Here is a 19,581-nt window from a genome sequence, read left to right on the forward strand (position 1 = left end):
TAACATTAAAAGAAAATGCAGAGGCAACAAATAAAGGTTTTGGACGAACCTTAGGGATAGGGTACACTCGGGTACGCTATTCTGTCTTATTTCTCGTCCTCTTGTTTTGTTGGTTTATATAATTTATATAGGAGATATTTATTTTAATGTTGTTACTATTCTTAAAATATTCTAAGAACAGTAACAACATTGGCATAGATGAAAATATGTTTCACCACGAGCATACGATTTCCTTAACTATATATTCGAAATGTTAGTGTCTTAAACAAAAAGAAAGAAACAACAGAGTGCATTCTTATCACTGAGGGTACGTGGTGTTATCTAGATTCTAGATCCCCAATGGCCAATACTCTGAAGGGGATATCTATTTAATCCTGACCAATACCGTTGCCCAATCTGTACCAAGCCTCCATTCTTAGCCAATGGAAGGACTCCCAATAGATAAGGACAATTATCATTTATCCTTCACGAGGCAGATGGACATTTAACGAAATATGTAAGAACATAAATGAAATATAAGCATTTTTTATCAGTTATTCATGAAGAGATACTGTATTGATATAGAAATCTTATAATAAAAACAAAAAATACATTCCTGGTAGATGACGATCAAGTTCAAGTAGTTTGTTGTCAACCAGAGGTACGATAATCTCTGATACGGTCCTGATAGTTATAAAGTAAAATATCCCTTGGCAACGTTGCTCAGATATGTAAAATCATGAAAAGATAAGGATTAAATCTAGAGATGATTAAATATAACCAGTTTCTATCGGAAAAAGCCGATAAAATCCAGTTAAAACAGACTACATTGACCCTCTTTTATGGCTAGGAGAGAGTTGTTTACATTCAGTGGAAAAGTTTTGGTTAGTTCGCATCAGCTGCTCCAGTGGTGAGGTATATGGCAATTTTGCTCTTTAAATTAAGTCCTTTTTATGTAATGACGTAATTATATCTCTCTTGAAATACGACCAAGTGTTAAACAATAACCATTTAAGAACATAATCACTTAAAATCACAAACAGGTGTTTGAAATATGCTAAGTTATAATTAACTGTTCTAATCTAGGTTAACCCTAAGGTATTCCTGAATAAACGTGATAAGATATTCCATTTACTTATCTTATACATTTGATAATTTTCTCCAAAGCAATCAATGAGTAGATTAAATCATTCTTGCTTTACGTGAATGGAATTTCCCTTCCCACGTCGTATCAACGTGGGAGAAATGAATTCTGCCTTAGCCAATACCTTATACTATAAGTTCCCAAGACCAGATTTCTTATTGGCGTGAAGAGGACATCATCCCTCTGGGCTTGTAGTTCCTACTTTATTCCTGTGGTATCCTACGGACTGCGCAAGGAGCAGAACCCTCTGCTGACATAACCGCTTAATCTGTCTACTACTGCTTGCTTGGGGGACATCGTAGTATTGCTTTAAAACAGCTGGGAAATATGGCTTTCCAAAATGGAAATGGTGTGTAGTATGATATTTTCCTCGTCTGTTTGTATGATTGTAAATTATTTCAGAACCCGTTAAGTAGGCAAGGACGTGGCTTGTAGGTTAGGTTAGTGATTTAATTCTTAGCAGATCCCTCTGCTGACATAACCGCTTAATCTGTCTACTACTGCTTGCTTGGGGTACATCGTAGTATTGCTTAAAACAGCTGGGAAATATGGCTTTCCAAAATGGAAATGGTGTGTAGTATGATATTTTCCTCTATAAATGTAGATTATTTCGGAACCGTTAAGTAAGGACATGGCTTGTAGGTTAAGTTACTGTTTTAATTCTTTCATTCTACCTTGTTTTGATTCTCGACAACAAATTTACTCTTGAGAAACACATTAGGTCTGTGTCTTCTTCAATCACCCCAAAAATTGGCTTATTAAGAAAGTCTTTTAATATTTTCGGTGACCAATCTATTCTGAAGTGTTTTAATTCTTTCATTCTACCCTATTTTGAGTATTGTTCTCCTGTCTGGTGTTCAGCTGCTGATTCTCATCTTAATTCGTTGGACAGAAACTCATGGTCTATTAAATTTCTTATTCCTGATCTAGATATTAATCTCTGGCACCTTCATTCAATCAGTTCATTATGCCTGTTGCATAAGATTTTTCATAACTCTGACCATCCTTTACATTCAGATCTCCCTGGACAATTCTATCCTGTTCGTAATACTAGGCAGGCAGTTAATTCTAATAGCCAGGCCTTCTCAACCATGAGGCTCAATACTACACAGTATTCTAGAAGTTTTATTCCAGCTGTTACCAAGTTGTGGAATGATTCTAATAGCCAGGCCTTCTCCATCATGAGGCTCGATACTACACAGTATTCTAGAAGTTTTATTCCAGCTGTTGCCAAGTTGTGGAATGATCTTCCTAATCGGGTAGTTGAATCAGTAGAAATTCAAAAGTTCAAAGTTGGAGCAAATGTTTTTATGTTGACCAGGCTGACATGAGTCTTTTTATTGTTTATATATGACATATCTGTTTTTGACGTTATTAATAGTTTATATAGGACATATGATATATTGTTAATTTATTCTCATCATTTATTTATTTCCTTTCCTCACTGGGCTATTTATCCCTGTTGGAGCCCTTGGGCTTATAGCATCTTGCTTTTCCAACTAGGGTTGTAGCCTGGCTAGTAATAATAATTGATGTCTATTTTTAATCAATGTGCGAGGAACTGGCCGCTGAAATACAAAGACTCCTGATATTGATTTAACCTTCATACTGTTCAGCTACTGTATTGTGCTGTAACTTAGGTGTAGCAGTTTTGATGAAGGTTTTTCATCGGCTCACCCTAATGCCTCGGAAAAGGATTTTGACGGGGGATTCGGACTCTGTATAACGACAGACGGGACCTCCCGCATGTGTAGAACTTCACCTATCCAGAACTTCCCCACCTAACCTAACGCACAAGTCGTGTTCTTACCTACGGGGCCCCTTACGACTCCCCTTAGCCATATTCGTAGCAATAGGGTTGAAAATAAGGGTGTTATGGGGCGTGGTCGTCAGTATGTTTACACCCTTGGTTTAATATCACTTTACCCTGGTGCCTCAAAAGATTACGTACCTTTGATTCGTCACTAGTAAATATTGAAATTTCTCCCCCTCCCCTAACCTAACCTATGACACAGTGCCTCTATTCAGTGGCAGTGTATGGCTCTTGGTTTCGCTCACTGTGTTCCTCAATTGATCGAACGTTGGACGTAGAATTTTTGCTCTTCGTACTTCAAAGTATTCCTGAATGGTGCACGGGTAAAGCTGTACCGTTCCTTTCAGGGCAGTTTGAAAAAGATATTTGTAGCCTTTATTTTGTTGTTACTTTTTTATGTTTTAGGAAATTCTCTGAAATTGTAAGTGAACATTGCCAATGTAATGTATTATGAAGAATAGTGTAGGACAGTTGTTAATGTAACATTGTTCCAACACGGTTACTTACCTAGAACTACCTTCTTAGGAGTTACTGGTTAACTCTACCTAACCGACCAGCTTTTTGTATAGTTTACCCTCTTCCCGTTTTCTACGGGGTCAACCTCTGGCAGTGTGGTATGTGCCCTGAGGCGACCCGGGGTCGGGCAGCGTGCTAGCTCAGGTCGAATCGCCAGTAAGTTTCTGGTCGCGACGTGATCAACATCTCGCCGCGCTCTCTCTTACCTTGTGCGACCCTTTGTGTCCCCCGATCCTTTGTGCTTACCGCGTGTTACCCACGTGTTTCCATTTCACTTTCCCTTTACATCCTTGTGTCTCTTGGTGTGTTAGATTTGCGTAGGCTAACTGATTTTGTAAGCAGGTAATGGCTACCATTTGTCAAATAATTCTAATCTAATACAGTGTTCGTGGTGTATGTTTGATAGAAACCACCTGTATGTTTGATTACGGCTAACTTAGAATACGGCAGTGTAAAGGGGGGCTGCAGGGGCGTTAACCCCCCCCCCCCCCCCTTCCCGTTAGGCAAGTAGGTAAGGACACGGCTCGTAGGTTAGTTTAGGGGGGAAAGTTTAGGTTAGTCGATATCCATTTTTAATCCACGTGGGAGGAACTGACCGCTGATATACAAAGGCTCCCCTTGTTCTATGCTGTACTGGATTACTTTGCTTATTAGACCTTTTTAAATTGCCGAACTTCAATTGGAATGTCGTATTGCACCTATGGATTATTAGTCTTGTTAACAAATACAGATAAAGTTTTGACAAATAACTTTGGTTTTCATGTGGTTTATGAAAATAAACATGTCACTTCTGTGTAGCATGTAAAAAAAAATGTTAGAAGCTTTAAGGTTAACTAATTATTGATCACAATCGCAGATGTAATTTCTGATGAAAATTGGTTTTCTGTGTATACTGTGCGAGTAACCTAAAATAAAGTTTCTCGGAAAGATTATAGGTAGGTATTGGCTTTGAGATTACTTGGGCAAAAGATCTGGTATTCGAGTTGCTATTATGTAATAGGTTAACCCTTTTACCCCCAGGGTATTTGGAAATTTCCAACCCTTAACCCCCAGGGGTTATTTTTTTTGAAGCACATTTTGCAGTATATATTTTTAAAATTGCTCTAACAGCCTTAATTTTTGTCATAGAGAGGTCAGGTTGGTCTCATTCTCTTGGAAAATGCCTGAATTTTCTCAAAAAATTATCAAAAATATGAAAAAAAAAAATTTTATAGCATTTTTTTGCAAGGACGTACCGGTACGTCCATGGGGGTAAAGGGATGGCTTTTGTGAAACGTACCAGTACGTCCTTTGGGGGTAAAAGGGTTAATAGGTTAAAAATCCTTTGAATATGCTTCGTCCCGGAGCAATGAAATACTTACCAGGATGGGAATACTGTAGTTTCAAGGTTTAACCCTTTTACCCCCAAAGGACGTACTGGTACGTTTCACAAAACTCATCCCATTACCCCCATGGACGTACCGGTACGTCCTTGCAAAAAACTGCCATTTACTTTTTTTTTTGCATATATTTGATAATTTTTTTCGAGAAATTTCAGGCATTTTCCAAGAGAATGAGACCAACCTGACCTCTCTATGATGAAAATTAAGGCATTTAGGGCAATTTAAAAAAAAATATACTGCAAAATGTGCTTGAAAAAAAAATTACCCCTGTGGGTTAAGGGTTGGAAAGTTCCAAATAGCCTGGGGGTAAAAGGGTTAATGAAAACGTAGAAGTTTCTGGTTTCCTCCAAAATTAACCCTAAACTTTCTGGTTCTTAATCGCATAAAATTTATAGAGAAATTGGACAAAATGCCAAAGTTTAGCGTATGGGTGTTCTAACGATCGTAATTATTGACGTTAGTAAAACTTAATTTCAAAAGTATTGGACCAATACTGTATCGCAAATTACCACAATCTGTGGGTTAGGAAAGTATTAGAGTACATACAACATATTCCTCTTTTCAATAATATAAAAATTATACTTTATCAAATTTGAAAATGAAATGATTAACTTTTACTTAAGGAATGAATTCACATGTACTGGTAGAAATCAAATTTGATAATTACATGTCTTTTGAACGGAATAATGTATTTCCATGTGGTTTATGAATAGTTTTTATTTTATTGCCGGTGTGACGGTCTGAACCAACCCCCGGTCTCACAATACTCCTTTATAATCTGCGCATGCGCGAACATTACCGCTTGCCGGTGCATACGAGGTTGATGTTTTATTTTCCTGTAATATTAGCGTGCGCAGCTCAACATTACCGCTTGCCAGTACATACGAGCTTGATGTTTTATTTTCATGCGAGCGAAGCGAGCTAATGGCGGAAAAGAACCATTATACAATGTCAAGGAGAATTCTGAGACCGGGGGATCGTTCAGACCGTCACACCGGTCATGTATAGGGGAGAAATTAATATTAATTTTTGAAGATTAATGTTAGCTGCTTTATTGTTAGTGAGCTATTTTTGTCGTGAAACAGAAGTGTAAGCATTATTTTGTATCACTTGATTAGCAATATTTTTTTCTGGTGCATTTATACTTCAAGTTTTATGCAGATTCTGCCAAATACAGTACTGTGAATTGCTATGAAATTCTACATCCTAATTTAATTCTTTAATGCATCAGATACGTGAACAGACTAGGTTTATCGCTTAGTTAAAGAATAGCTTTTCTCATAGGTTGCTGTCTACCAGTAATAGACCGCACTTTTTCCCTTCTTATATCGTCATTATCTCCTCCTACGCCTATTGACGCAAAGGACCTCGGTTAGATTTCGCCAGTTGTCTCTATCTTGAGCTTTTAATTCAATACACCTGTACTTCTCCATTCATCATCTCATACTTTGCGCTTCATAGTCCACAGCCATGTAGGCCTGTGTCTTCTAATTCTTCTAGTACCTTGTGGAGCCCAGCTGAATGCTTGGTGAACTAATCTCTCTTAGGGAGTGCAAAGAGCATGCCCAAACCATCTCCATCTGCCTCTCACCATGATCTCATCCACATCTGGCACTCTAGTAACCTCTCTTAGTTTCATTTCTAATCCTGTCCAGCCAATTTCTTCATAAATTCATTCTCCACTTTCCGTAACTTTCCAATCTGATTCATGGTTTTAACATTCCAATTACGAATAACTTACCAGGCAGTATTTAACCCTTTTACCCCCAAAGGACGTACTGGTACGTTTCACAAAAGCCATCCCTTTACCCCCATAGACGTACCGGTACGTCCTTGCAAAAAAATGCTATAAAATTTTATTTTTTCATATTTTTGATAGTTTTTTTGAGAAAATTCAGGCATTTTCCAAGAGAATGAGACCAACCTGACCTCTCTATGACAAAAATTAAGGCTTTTAGAGCAATTTAAAGAAAATATAGTGCAAAATGTGCTGGGAAAAAAATAACCCCCTGGGGGTTAAGGGTTGGAAATTTCCAAATAGCCTGGGGGTAAAAGGGTTAACTGTTCTAAGGCTTGAAATCAAAATTATAAAAGGGTTGTTTCTCTATGTTGACTATTTGTTTCTTCCAACCACAGATTATCAACAAAATAGGCTTCCAAACAGCAACTCAACGATGACGGATAACCGCATATACCGTACCCGTACTCTTGGAATTCCAGCCGAAGGTTTAAAGGATCAGTATGCAGATGGAACTGCTGCGAAACTCTGGGAGCTCTATATCGGCGACAAGAATCACAGAACTCAGATTTACAAGGATTTCATCGTAAACCTGCTGAGGGAAAATAATTGTCGCAATGTTCTTGATGTAGCCTGTGGAACAGGGTATGCTAATTCTGATCTTGAATTTATATTAATATATTTTTATTAAAGATAACTAAAGTACTTTATATAGAATGTTGTTTAGAATAGAATACTCATCTCACTTTTTAGTTCAGGGTATTTTTAAACATGTGACTTCCCTGGTAGTTACATATATATAGCTTAAATCCCGCGTTTCGACGTGCGCACGGCAGAAATTCAAATTTCGCGGCAATCGCCGCCAGGGGGTAGGTGGTCATACGTGAGCGCCATCTCTCATAGGTAACTGGAACTATTCCCAACATTCCTCAGAAATTCCTTGACGTTGATCGAGTCAACGCCTAGGAAATTCGTTTCGCTGATATTACTTTATCTACAATTTGGTGAAGTATCTTTTGTTGATTATTGTTGATGGCTTTCAGTGCTTGTTTTTGGATATTCTTTTGACTTTTCACTCAGTTTAGATAGACTTAGTTGGATTTTTGACCTGGACTTTATTCTGATTACTAAATGGCTGACTCTGTAATAAGAATGTGTGTTAGAGGATGCTAGACTTGTATGCCTAAGGCCTCTGTTGATCCTCACACAATATGTAATGCTTGCAGAGGGCATGTATGCACTTTTAGTAACAGATGTGTTGAATGTCGGTTCTTACCTGATAGAGAGTGGAAGGAGTTTGATCGCTATGTTAAGCGACTAGAGAAGGATAGGCTTAGAAGAGCGAGATTGACTAGTGTTCTTTCCGATAGATCATCTGATAGCCATATTCCTTCTAATGTACTTCCTACTAATATTCCTATTCCTGATCCTAAGGCAGTAGTTCCAGACCCTGCTAGGGTGTCTGAGGTGAGTGAGCCTTCTTTAAAGGATGTGTTGGCTGCAATTTCAGCCTTAGGTGCACAGGTTCAATCCCTGACTTCGGAAAAAGAAGTTATGTAGGGTGCAGTGCGTGGCTTACAAAGCAAATTTGTGAATAGTTATAGTGAAGTGAAGGGTGCGTCCGTTCGTGTCCGTCATAATCCCAGCCCGGGGCCTCTTCCATGCTCCCCAACTCCTGGGAGAAGGAATGTCGAAAGGCAAAATGATATGTCAGACCTTGAACAGCGAACGGACGTCCCCTCGAGCGATCTTGTTGACGCTTCCCAGGACGCTCCCCCTCGCCGCAGGAAAGGCGAGGTAAGAAAGTGTTCGTCCTCGTCGGATGACGCAAAACCTCGACGTGGTTGGCGTCAACCGCTTCTGTCAAGGCCGCTCAAGAGACTTATGTCTCTGGCTAGGTTACAGTAACCGTCCTGAAGTAACTGAAGCTCGCCGGAAGTTTTTCTTTCGGTAGAAGACGACGTGCCAGCGCCGAAACAGTCGCGTAAGACACATAGTTTGTCAGAGGAAGAGGGTGCTCATTTTACTTCTGTGCTCGCTTTTCCCCCTCCCCCAGATTGGGATATGTCGCAAGGACTTTCCCCTGGTGGTCAGCCGACAAATGTTGACGCTCCCTTGCAGCGATCTTTATGCAGTTCAGTTAGCGATAAGAATCGCGCCGCCCCTTCGCAGCAGTCTGGACGCGCCACAAGTGTCAGATCTGTCTGAGCTGAAGAGGTCGATTACGTCTCTGTTTGACGCATACAGTTCACGAACAGAGGAATCTCGTAGAGAACCGAAGGACATCAACAGACCAAGGAAAGGAGCTGCCGCTAACCAAGGCGTTTTCGGACAGCGTATTATGCCTGCGCTCACCAACGCTCCCTTGCAGCGGTCGGGACGCGTTTCGGGAAGTGACAAGGTTCTGGACGCTCCCTCGCGGCATGCTGGACGCATGCAGCACTTACAGCAACCTGGACGCATGCAGTCAGGACTTGTCCCCGCAGCATGGTAGACAAACAGTTGTCTCTCCTTCGTGTCATGCTGGACGCGCAGTTAACGCTTCCTCACGTCAGGCTGTAAACGTACAGCATGCAGGACGCACGCGAGCAGGATTTTCTCTCGCAGCATGCGGGTCGTAAAGTTGACGCTTCGTTGCAGCATGATGAAATTATGCTGGAAGCACTTGAACACGACTCTCTTCGAGACTTGCGGGACGCAAGCGTGACTCTTCCTCGCAGATGACTGGAATCTTGCACAATGTTCCATCACAGCATGAGGAGTTGTTTCTGGAAGACAATAATCGACAAGATGAGGCGATTTTGTCTCCTACCCATTCGACTCTGAGGATCGGTATTCCCTTAGCCAAAGTTTTAGAGGAGGAATCCCAGGATACGCTTCAGGCAGCTGACCTTAAAAAATTACTGACGGTTCTAACAACTCTGTATCAAGAGGACTTTACACAGCTTATGCCTCAGTGTCCGCCCTCCCAGTTTTTGAAGGGCAGGCCCCAAAAACCATCCTCCTTCAAGAAAATGTTTCTGGCTAGATCGGTTAAGAGAGCTTTCGCAGCTCTCAATAAATGGACTTCCAAGAGAAAGGATCTAGGGAAAGCCGCCTTTTCTTTTCCACCTACTAGCCTGGCCTCCAGATTTAGTGTGTGGTATGAGACTGGGGAAGTTCTTGGTTTGGGAGTTCCTGCCTCCTCCCAGGAAGGCTTCTCCAGACTTGTTGACGCCTCACGCAGGTCAGCCATGAGCAAGTCGAAGATTATGTGGTCCACTTCTGAAATGGACTATTTGCTGAAGGGCATTTTTAGAACGATAGAAGTCTTCAGCCTTATGGACTGGACTCTCGGAGCTCTAGCAGAGGCCACAGACCTAAAGAACAAGGCTCAGATGCATCTGATTGCCTGTCTGGATAAGGCCGTGAGGGATGGCTCCGTCGAACTCTCCGCCCTTTTCACGGCAGGAGCTCTTAAAAAGAGGGCTATGCTATGTTCCTTCCTATCTTCAGGTTTGACCCTTGCTCAGAGATCTGAACTTTTATTTGCTCCTTTGGGTAAACATCTTTTCCCTCCTGACTTTGAAAGACTTGTCAGCAGGTCTGGCACTAAAGGCTACGCAAGATCCTATCTCTAGAACTGCTAAAAAAGTCCTCCCGGCCAGCTTTTTAGCAAAGAAGCAAAAGGAAGCTCCTCCCACTCACCAGCCCTTTCGTGGGAGAGCCCCTTCAAGGGGAACACAGAGAATTGCTGCTGGAGGACAACCCCGCAGATTCTCAAGACAACAGCCTAAATCAAAGAAGTGAGCCCTGCAACCTCCAGACACTAGTGGGAGCCAGACTATCCCACTTTTGGCAAGAGTGGAGCCAAAGGGAGGTGGACGTCTGGACAATCGATGTCCTGAAAGAGGGGTACAAGATCCCCTTCCTGAGAATGCCTCCCATTTCGTCGAAACCCTTAGAGTTGACAGCAACCTACTCGGGGAACAAGGCAGCAGCTCTTCAAGAGCAAGTCGACCTAATGCTGTCGAAATCAGCCATAGAAGTGGTAGAGGACACCTCTTCGGAGGGGTTTTACAACAGACTTTTTCTAGTTACGAAGAACTCCCGGGGGGGATGGAGACCTGTTCTGGACGTCAGTCCCTTGAACAAGGTTGTCAGCAAAGTAAAATTTGCCATGGAAACTTCTGCGTCAGTCCTTGCAGGCACCAGACAGGGAGACTGGATGGTGTCATTGGATCTGCAGGATGCGTATTTCCACATCCCGATACACCCCGACCACAGAAAATTTCTAAGATTCTTGTTCCTCAAGACCACTTATCAGTTCAAAGCACTCTGTTTTGGACTGAGCACGGCTCCCTACATTTTTACCCGAGTGGTTGCCAACATGGCTCGCTGGCTACACCTAAAGGGAGTAAGGATATCTATGTACCTGAACGACTGGCTATTCAGAGCAACATCACAGGAAAAGTGTCTGGACACTCTTCAAATTACAATGTCCTTAACGCGACAGTTAGGTCTGATGGTGAACCTGGCCAAATCTCAACTAACACCCTCACAGAATATCATTTATCTGGGGATGAGAATTCACTCAGCGGTTTTTTCGGGCTTTCCCAGCCCCGAAACTTATTTTAGATTGCCTAGCAAAGGTGCGACATTTCCTAGACATACGGTCCTGCTCGGTGAGACAATGGATGAGTCTCCTGGGCACCCTCTCATCCATCGAACAGTTCATTTCCCTGGGGAGACTGCATTTAAGACCTCTTCAATTTCACCTTGCAAAGTTTTGGAGGAGAGGTCAAAGTCTAGAAAAATGGATTCCGATCCCTCTGGGGATCAGGAATCACTTGAGTTGGTGGGACGATGCCAACAAACTCCATGAAGGCCTCGAACTGTATCAAAGGACCCCGACCTAGTGTTGTATTCCGACGCCTCAGACAGGGGGTGGGGTGCAACACTCGGGAAGGCCGAGATATCGGGTCTGTGGGTAGAGTCTCAGAGGAAATGGCACATAAATATCAAGGAGCTAGTGGCCATTCACCTAGCACTCATACACTTTCAGAAGGAAGTCCGAGGGAAACTAGTTTAGATCAACGCAGACAACAACACTACGTTGGCTTACATAAAAAAGCAGGGAGGCACTCGTTCAGACTCACTTTACGAGGCTGCGAGAGACCTACTACTGTGGGCGAAAACGAGGGACATAACCCTGGTAACTTGCTAAATAGAAGGGGAGAAGAACGTCAGGGCGGACCTTCTCAGCAGGGAAAGGCAAGTTCTAACTACAGAGTGGACCCTACATCACGAGGTGTGCACCAGCCTTTGGCTGTTGTGGGGTCAACCCTCGATAGACCTCTTTGCTACACAGATGACAAGGAGATTGCCAGTGTATTGCTCTCCAGTTCCAGACCAGGAAGCAGCCGCAGTGGACGCTTTTCTCTTGAACTGGGAGGGTCTGAACGTGTACGTTTTTCCACCTTTCAAGATCCTGGACAGAGTCCTGAAAAAGTTCAGGGAATCACACAACGTCCGTATGACCCTGATAGCTCCGTTTTGGCCCATGAGACCTTGTGTTGCGGAAGTGACGGAGTGGCTGGTATATACCCCCAGAACATTACCAAGTCGGACCGATCTACTCAAACAGTCACACTTAGAGAGGTACCATCAGAATCTCCCCGCTCTCAATCTGACTGCCTTTCGACTATCAAAAAGCTGGCAAGAGCGAAAGGCTTTTCAAGGGAGGCTGCACGAGCTATCGCGAGAGCTAGAAGGACATCCACTATTAGGATTTACCAATCCAAGTGTGATGTATTTAGAGTATGGTGCAGGACTAACAAACTTTCCTCTACCAGTACCTCTATAGCCCATATAGCAGATTTTCTTTTGTATCTGCGAACAAAAGAGAAGTCGGCTGTGCCTACCATCAAGGGTTACCGCAGCATGCTAGCCTCCGTCTTTCGTCACCGACACATTGACGTGTCGGGTAACAAGGATCTCTCAGATCTCATTAGATCTTTTGAGACCACTAAGAGAAAAGACAATCCAACCCCTCTTGGAACCTGGATGTAGTCCTGGCCTTTTTGACCTCAAGTAGGTTTGAACCCTTGGAAGGATCTTACCAAAAAAACTCTATTCCTAGTGGCATTGGCTACAGCCAAAAGAGTAGGAGAGTTACAAGCCATCAGCAAGAAGGTGGGCTTTAATGGAGACAATGCTATTTGCTACCTTCAGCTGGGCTTTCTCACTAAAAACGAGAATCCTTCTCGACCTTGGCCTAGATCTTTTACCATCCCAGGGCTATCTCACTTAGTTGGACGGGAGAAGGGGAGAGGCCTTTGTCCAGTGAGAGCTCTGAAATATTATCTGCACACGTCCAAAAACCTGAGAGGACAGACAACCTCTGGTGCTCAGTTAAGAAGCCCTCTTTGCCCTTATCAAAGAATGCCCTGGCTTTTTTCATCAAGGATTTGATCAGGGAAGCTCACCAGAATTGTGAGGAAAGAAGTTTCCCAATCCTTAAGGTGAAACCACATGAGGTTAGAGCTGTTGCAACTTCTATGGCTTACAAGCACAATAAGTCATTGAAGTCAATTCTGGAAGCTACTTTCTGGAGAAGTAAATCAATCTTTGCAGACTGTTACCTCAAAGATGTCCAGACCCAATATGAGGATTGTTGCTCCCTGGGTCCGTACGTTACCTCCGGCGTTGTAGTTGGAGAAGGGTCCACTGCCTCTTCCCTATAACCTTTTTAATTGTTTATCCTTGCCTTTTTCTTGTACTTGTGTTCACAGGTTGTTGCAGCCTTCCACAGTCTGGGATGCAAGTCAAGTTAGTTTTTTATGGTGTGTTTTTAATTTGGAGTAGGTGGTCAGAATCGTTATCCATGGCTATGCCAGGTTAGCAAGGGTGGAGGTCTAGCCACGCTAAGGTCGAGGACCTTGTGGCAGCCCCACAGAGACTTTTACAGCCCCCTGGGTGGATTGCTGAGTCTCTTAAGGAATGCAGGCAAAAATGAGGCAGGATAACTATGAACCCAGCTTCCTTATCAGGTAAGAACCAGATTATTGGTACAGTACTACTAATTTTAGGTATTAATAATTATACGAATTCCCAATGGGATGAGGTTTTCTACCCGCCACCAATGGAGTCAATCAGCTATATATATGTAACTACCAGGGAAGTTACATATTTAAAAATGGTATTTTTATTATAAAATTAATTTTTAAATATACTTACCTGGTAGTTACATATATAAAAGGGCCCTCCCTCCTCCCCTCTGAAAACATGGGCATGGAATTTTTGAGGAATGTTGGGAATGGTTCCGGTTACCTATGAGAGATGGCGCTCATGTATGACCACCTACCCTCCTGGCGGCGATTGCCGCGAAATTTGAATTTCTGCCGTGTGCGTCGAAACGCGGGATTTAAGCTATATATATGTAACTACCAGGTAAGTATATTTAAAGATTAATTTCATAATAAAAATACCATTTCTATAACCTAAGAGTTGCTGTGATACCGAGATTAATAAAAGGGATTTTGACGAAGGAAAAATTAAAAAAAGGGATTTTTACGAAGGAAAAATCTATTTCTGGGCAAGGGACCTGTGTCGCCCAGTGAAATGCTCCTTATAGCCCCATTTCTAAGGTATAAATAATGCTAAATATATCAGAGAAAAAAGTTGCATGGAATGCCAGGTATATACCCAGCTCGCTCACCCTTATAGTGTGTCGGTATAGTAACTGGGGCGTGTTAAAACCACTATCAGAGGTCCCATACCAATTAGTCTTCTTCCTCAACATCCCCTGTAAGATTTTCTATAACCTAAAAGTTGCAGTGATACTGAGATTAAAAAGATTTCTATAACCTAAAAGTTACTGTGATACTGAATTAATTTCTTTGTGTTTTTCTTTCATCAGTGTTGACAGTATTATGCTCCTTGAGGAAGGCTTCAAATTGACCAGCGTTGATCTTTCTGACAAAATGTTGAAATATGCCCTGAAGACACGTTGGAAGAGGCGCAAGGAAACCGCATTTGATGACTGGGGTAAGGATAAACAGTGGTCATTTACATGTTTTTAAAATTTCAGAGTTCAATATATTTACGAATACATCACTAGCTTTCTGCAGTAGTTGAATGAAATGGCAGAAGCTTTGAGTGCGATGAAAATGATTATATATAGTACTTTCATACTAATAAGTCATAAGGGGTTAGTGGAAGCTATTTAAAACCAGGTGTGCCAATTTTGGTTAGCAAACCTAGTAGTTTCAAGTCTCATGTTAAGCTAATGGGAGGAAACTTAGTCTCAGAATCTATTCAACTACAAAGAGACTAATGACACCTTTCTTGTATGACAGCCTCTATTACGGGTAATTCGAAGAATATCAGAATTTCTTCAAGATTATGCCTACATCATTTGTGCCTGGAAGCATTTTAGCCTTTTTACCTAAATATATATTAACATATATGGTAAATTAATTTTCTAAACACTCCTTGTGGAGGAGTTTTAATATTAACATGAATTTTGGAATAGACATTGGCTTGATTTTTTGTATTTTTTTCAAGCACAACATTCCGAGTTCAGTTAGTTAGTCTCTCTCTCTCTCTCTCTCTCTCTCTCTCTCTCTCTCTCTCTCTCTCTCTCTCTCTCTCTCTCTCTCTCTCTCTCTCTCTCTCTCTCTCTCTCTCTCCATTATAATTTGATGGTTTTATGGATTGAAACTTGTGATGAATATATTTTTTCAATTTATGCTGTAGAAGTGCCTCGGGGGTGTTCACCTTCATTATTGGAAAGGGGTAATGTGTGTTTTAGCAAAATTTGTTCTGTTCATACCATTTTTATTTGTAAGAAAGCCCAGTGTTTACCTTAAAAAATCTGGTGATTAAAATGTCATTATTTTAATGAAACTTACTGGAATTACATGTGCTATTTATTCTAAAACCAGGTGAACTTTGGCCAAAATGAAAACTAAAAGAAAATTTTCTCTACTGTATTTGTAAAACCCTTTCTCCTCAGTGGAAAAGTAGTTGGTTGAATGGAACAATTGTCCTTTCCTACCTACTTCTATTTTCATTTCTTATACTTTACTAGTGTATGCGATCTGTCAAAAATGATGGCTAAATATTTAGATATGCGCACACAGATTCTACTCTCCCCCTTACCCGAGGGATGGGAATATCCTAGCGTGATGGAAAAGAAATATATTGATTTTTCCAAACTTGGTACTCAAAAGTTGAGATAGTGAATTTGTTTGGTAAACAGCCAGCTGTTAGTATTGTATCATCTTAGGTGGAATCCTATGATGTTAACCCTTTTACCCCCAAAGGACGTACTGGTACGTTTCACAAAAGCCATCCCTTTACCCCCATGGACGTACTGGTACGTCCTTGCAAAAAAATGCTATAAAATTTTTTTTTTTTTCATATTTTTGATAATTTTTTGAGAAAATTCAGGCATTTTCCAAGAGAATGACACCAACCTGACCTCTCTATGACAAAAATTAAGGCTGTTAGAGCAATTTAGAAAAAATATACTGCAAAATGTGCTGGGAAAAAAATAACCCCCTGGGGGTTAAGGGTTGGAAATTTCCAAATAGCCTGGGGGTAAAAGGGTTAAAGGTATGGTGCATCAAGTCTGTTGGGTGTTACTTTTCCGCTAGTTTTGGCTGCCCTGTTGCGAACAAGATGGTCACTGAACAACATGTGGTATTTTCCTTACATTCAGAAGAAGAAATTTTGGAATCTCCTTTCCATAACCTTACGAATAAGAATTTATTGTTGCATGCTGGTAATTTAATTAAAGACGACACTACATCTACTTATTTTAAAGTTTCCACTTTGATACCTTGTTCTACAGTTTTCTTATTCTAAATTACATCAAGAGTTGCTGCTCTTCTGAAAAAAGCTATAAGAAAGTCCATCTCAGGTTCCCCTTTGGTTTATAGGTTGTAGGTTGGCCAGGGCACCAGCCACCCGTTGAAATGCTACTGCTCGAGAGTTATGGGGTCCTTTGACTAGCCAGACAGTACTACATTGGATCCTTCTCTTTGGTCACGGTTCGTTTTCCCTTTGCCTACACTTCTCACTGAATAGTCTGGGTTATTCTTTACATATTCTTCTATGTCCTCATATACTTGACAACACAGATTACCAAACAATTCTTCTTCACTCAAGGGCTTATTGCACGATAATTGTTCAGTGGCCACTTACCTCTTGGTAGGGTAGAGGAGACTCTTTCGCCATGGTTAGCAGCTCTTCTAGGAGAAAGACACTCCAAAATCAAAACGTTGTTCTCTAGTCTTGGGTAGTGCCATAGCCTCTGTACCATGGTCTTCCACTGTCTTGGGTTAGAGTTCTCTTGCCTGAGGGTACACTCGGGCGCACTTCTGTATCTTATTTCTCTTTCTCTTGTTTTGTTAAAGGTTTTACAGTTTATATAGGAGATATTTATTTTTATGTTGTTACTCTTCTTAGAATATTATATTTTAATTTTTTCCTTTCCTCACTAGGCTATTTTCCCTGTTGGAGCCTCTGGGCTTATAACCTCCTGCTTTTCCAAATAATAATAAAAATAGTAACACATGTCTCGCCTATCACAGTCACTATGAATTGACTGGATCATGTGCGAGACACTGTAGTGGCCAAAGTGTTTTTTGAATTCTTGGTATCTATGAATTTTCTATAGGTTTACATTTATTAGATTTTATCAATTACAGTACTCAGTTACTAAGGGCCCCATTTTTTTTTTTTTTTTTTTTTTTTAATCACTTCTGTACGTGGCAAGTATGTCATTATGGATGCCACATTTATTGTAGGTATATGTATGCTAGGTGTGGCTGTCATCGTTGAGGAAATGGAGATGAAACTCTGATGCTAATATGACAGAGTCGAATCTTTAAACCTGTCTTGTTTCTCAAGGTTTGAATGATAGTTTTCACGTTAATGACTAAATGAGGACAAGGGACTCTCTATAGGCATCAAGTGTATTGAGACACTGTAATCTTGGTTCTGCACTGTCCAAAATTTCATGTGAAATACTATCTGCAGATGACAAAACGTTAAAAAAAGTGAAGAGAAAAATTACCACGCACTAGTAACAAGAGGAAATGATTTTTAACCATTTTACCCCCAAAGGACGTACTAGTACGTTTCACAAAACACATCCCTTTACCCCCATGGGCATACCGTTACGTCCTTGCAAAAAACTGCTATTTACAATTTTTTTTTTATATATATATATATATAATTTTCTGAGAAATTTCAGGCATTTTCCAAGAGAATGAGACCAATCTGACCTTTCTATGATGAATATTAAGGCTGTTAGAGCAATTTGAAAAATATATACTGCAAAATGTGCTTGAATAAAATATAACCAGTGGGGGTTAAGGGATAAAAAGTTCCAAATAGCCGGGGGTAAAAGGGTTAATGAATGAAAATTAAAAGAATTTGAAGAAAGCGATCTTGAACTGAAGCTTTTATATTGAATATTGGGGACGAGAAATTTAGAATCACGCCTGAGGGATCCCGTTTTTTGGCTAAGCCATTGTATGTAACGGATAGCCTCTACGAGGCTGGTTTATGATCAGTAGAGAAGCGCCTGTTTACTCAACAGTACGCTTTCAATTTTTCATGAATTTGTCCCTTCGGGTTATATCTGAAGAGTTCAGTGTTATCAAGGCCATTATTTTGCAGTGATTGAAGAAGCCAACTGGTTGACGTTACCCGACGACATAGAAGGAGCTGGTTCTTATGATGCCGTGGTATGCCTCGGCAACTCTTTTGCGCATCTTCCGGACCTTGCGGGTGACCAAAGTGAACACAAGTAAGTCATCTGATTTGTTTTTGTTTTAAAGTAATGTCAGGAGACCATTATTATTTTCTCTTATAATTCCCTTCCCTAAAAATCTTGAAATTATTTGCTTTCATGGAAACTTTTTTGGTGCCAGTTTAATATGTGGCCTACCTTTTTTATTCTGGTTTAGTATGTGGCCTACCTGGCTTGTTAGGTTAAGTTAGGTAAGGTTAGGTTAGGTTAGGTTAGGTTAGGTAAGGTTAGGTTAGGTTAGGTAAGGTAAGGTAAGGTTAGGCTAGGTTAGGTTAGGCCACATATTAAAACAGATAGAATTTCGTAGGCCATATTCGAAAGGTAGGCCACATACTAAACCGCCACCAATTTTTTTTGTTTAATGAAACTAAAAAACATAATTCAGTAGTTAACCGTTTGTCATTTAGTACAGAGAGTCCTCAATTTACAAAATTTATTGGTTCCAAGGAGCTTTTTATAAGTTGAATTTTGTTAAACTTTGGCCTAGGGTAGGCCCAACCTGAATCCCATGCTTATGATTTCCAGCTACTAAGTCAATAGATAGTCAGATTTCAAATGAAATAGATATCAGGTTATTACAAATGTCATTTTGCTTAATGCATTAAATGATATAATATTGTTTAATTACAGTATTTCTTTATCTTTGTTATTTTCAGTTGGATTTGTTTGTATTGGAATGTTAACCCTTTTACCCCCAGGCTATTTGGAAATTTCCAACCCTTAACCCCCAAGGGTTATTTTTTTTCAAGCACATTTTGCAGTATATTTTCTTTCAAATTGCTCTAACAGCCTTAATTTTCGTCATAGAGAGGTCAGTTTGGTCTCATTCTCTTGGAAAATGCCTGAAGTTTCTAAAAAAAATTATCAAAAATCTGCAAAGAAAAATTTGAATAGCATTTTTTTTGCAAGGACGTAGCGGTACGTCCATGGGGGTAAAGGAATGAGTTTTGTGAAACTTACCAGTACGTCCTTTGGGGGTAGAAGGGTTAAAGGATCTTCTGTTATATTGTAAGTAAAAGGATGGAGATTGTAATATTGAGTGAATATAATTGGTTTCTCTTTCTAAAAGTTGATTTACCAAAAACAAGAAGTGGATGATATAGTCAGCAATGTTATTAAAGTAGAATATGGTAGATGAATAACAACCTTATTAGAATTGAGCTGTATTATACATACCGTATATTTCTGCGTATAAGGTGACCT

General features: G+C 40.6%; 1 protein-coding gene across 3 annotated transcripts in view; it reads left to right on the plus strand.

The window, feature by feature from the left end:
- Nucleotides 1-755: 755 nt before the first annotated feature.
- Nucleotides 756-19,581, plus strand: part of Gnmt (Glycine N-methyltransferase) — a 31,170-nt gene continuing 12,344 nt past the window's right edge. Inside the window, exons 1-4 of one of the 3 annotated variants that reach the window (XM_068383348.1) lie at nt 756-894; nt 6,971-7,217; nt 14,473-14,600; nt 18,246-18,375. In XM_068383348.1, coding sequence (XP_068239449.1) covers nt 7,009-7,217; nt 14,473-14,600; nt 18,246-18,375 — 467 coding nt within the window. In that variant the 5' untranslated portion in view covers nt 756-894; nt 6,971-7,008. Of the gene's footprint in view, nt 895-1,593; nt 1,694-6,970; nt 7,218-14,472; nt 14,601-18,245; nt 18,376-19,581 lie in introns of those variants that run through there. The other 2 variants (XM_068383349.1, XM_068383347.1) reach the window with 2 other exon arrangements.

The sequence above is a fragment of the Palaemon carinicauda genome, chromosome 11 (assembly GCF_036898095.1).
Source record: "Palaemon carinicauda isolate YSFRI2023 chromosome 11, ASM3689809v2, whole genome shotgun sequence".
NCBI classification, from domain to species: Eukaryota; Metazoa; Arthropoda; class Malacostraca; order Decapoda; family Palaemonidae; genus Palaemon; species Palaemon carinicauda.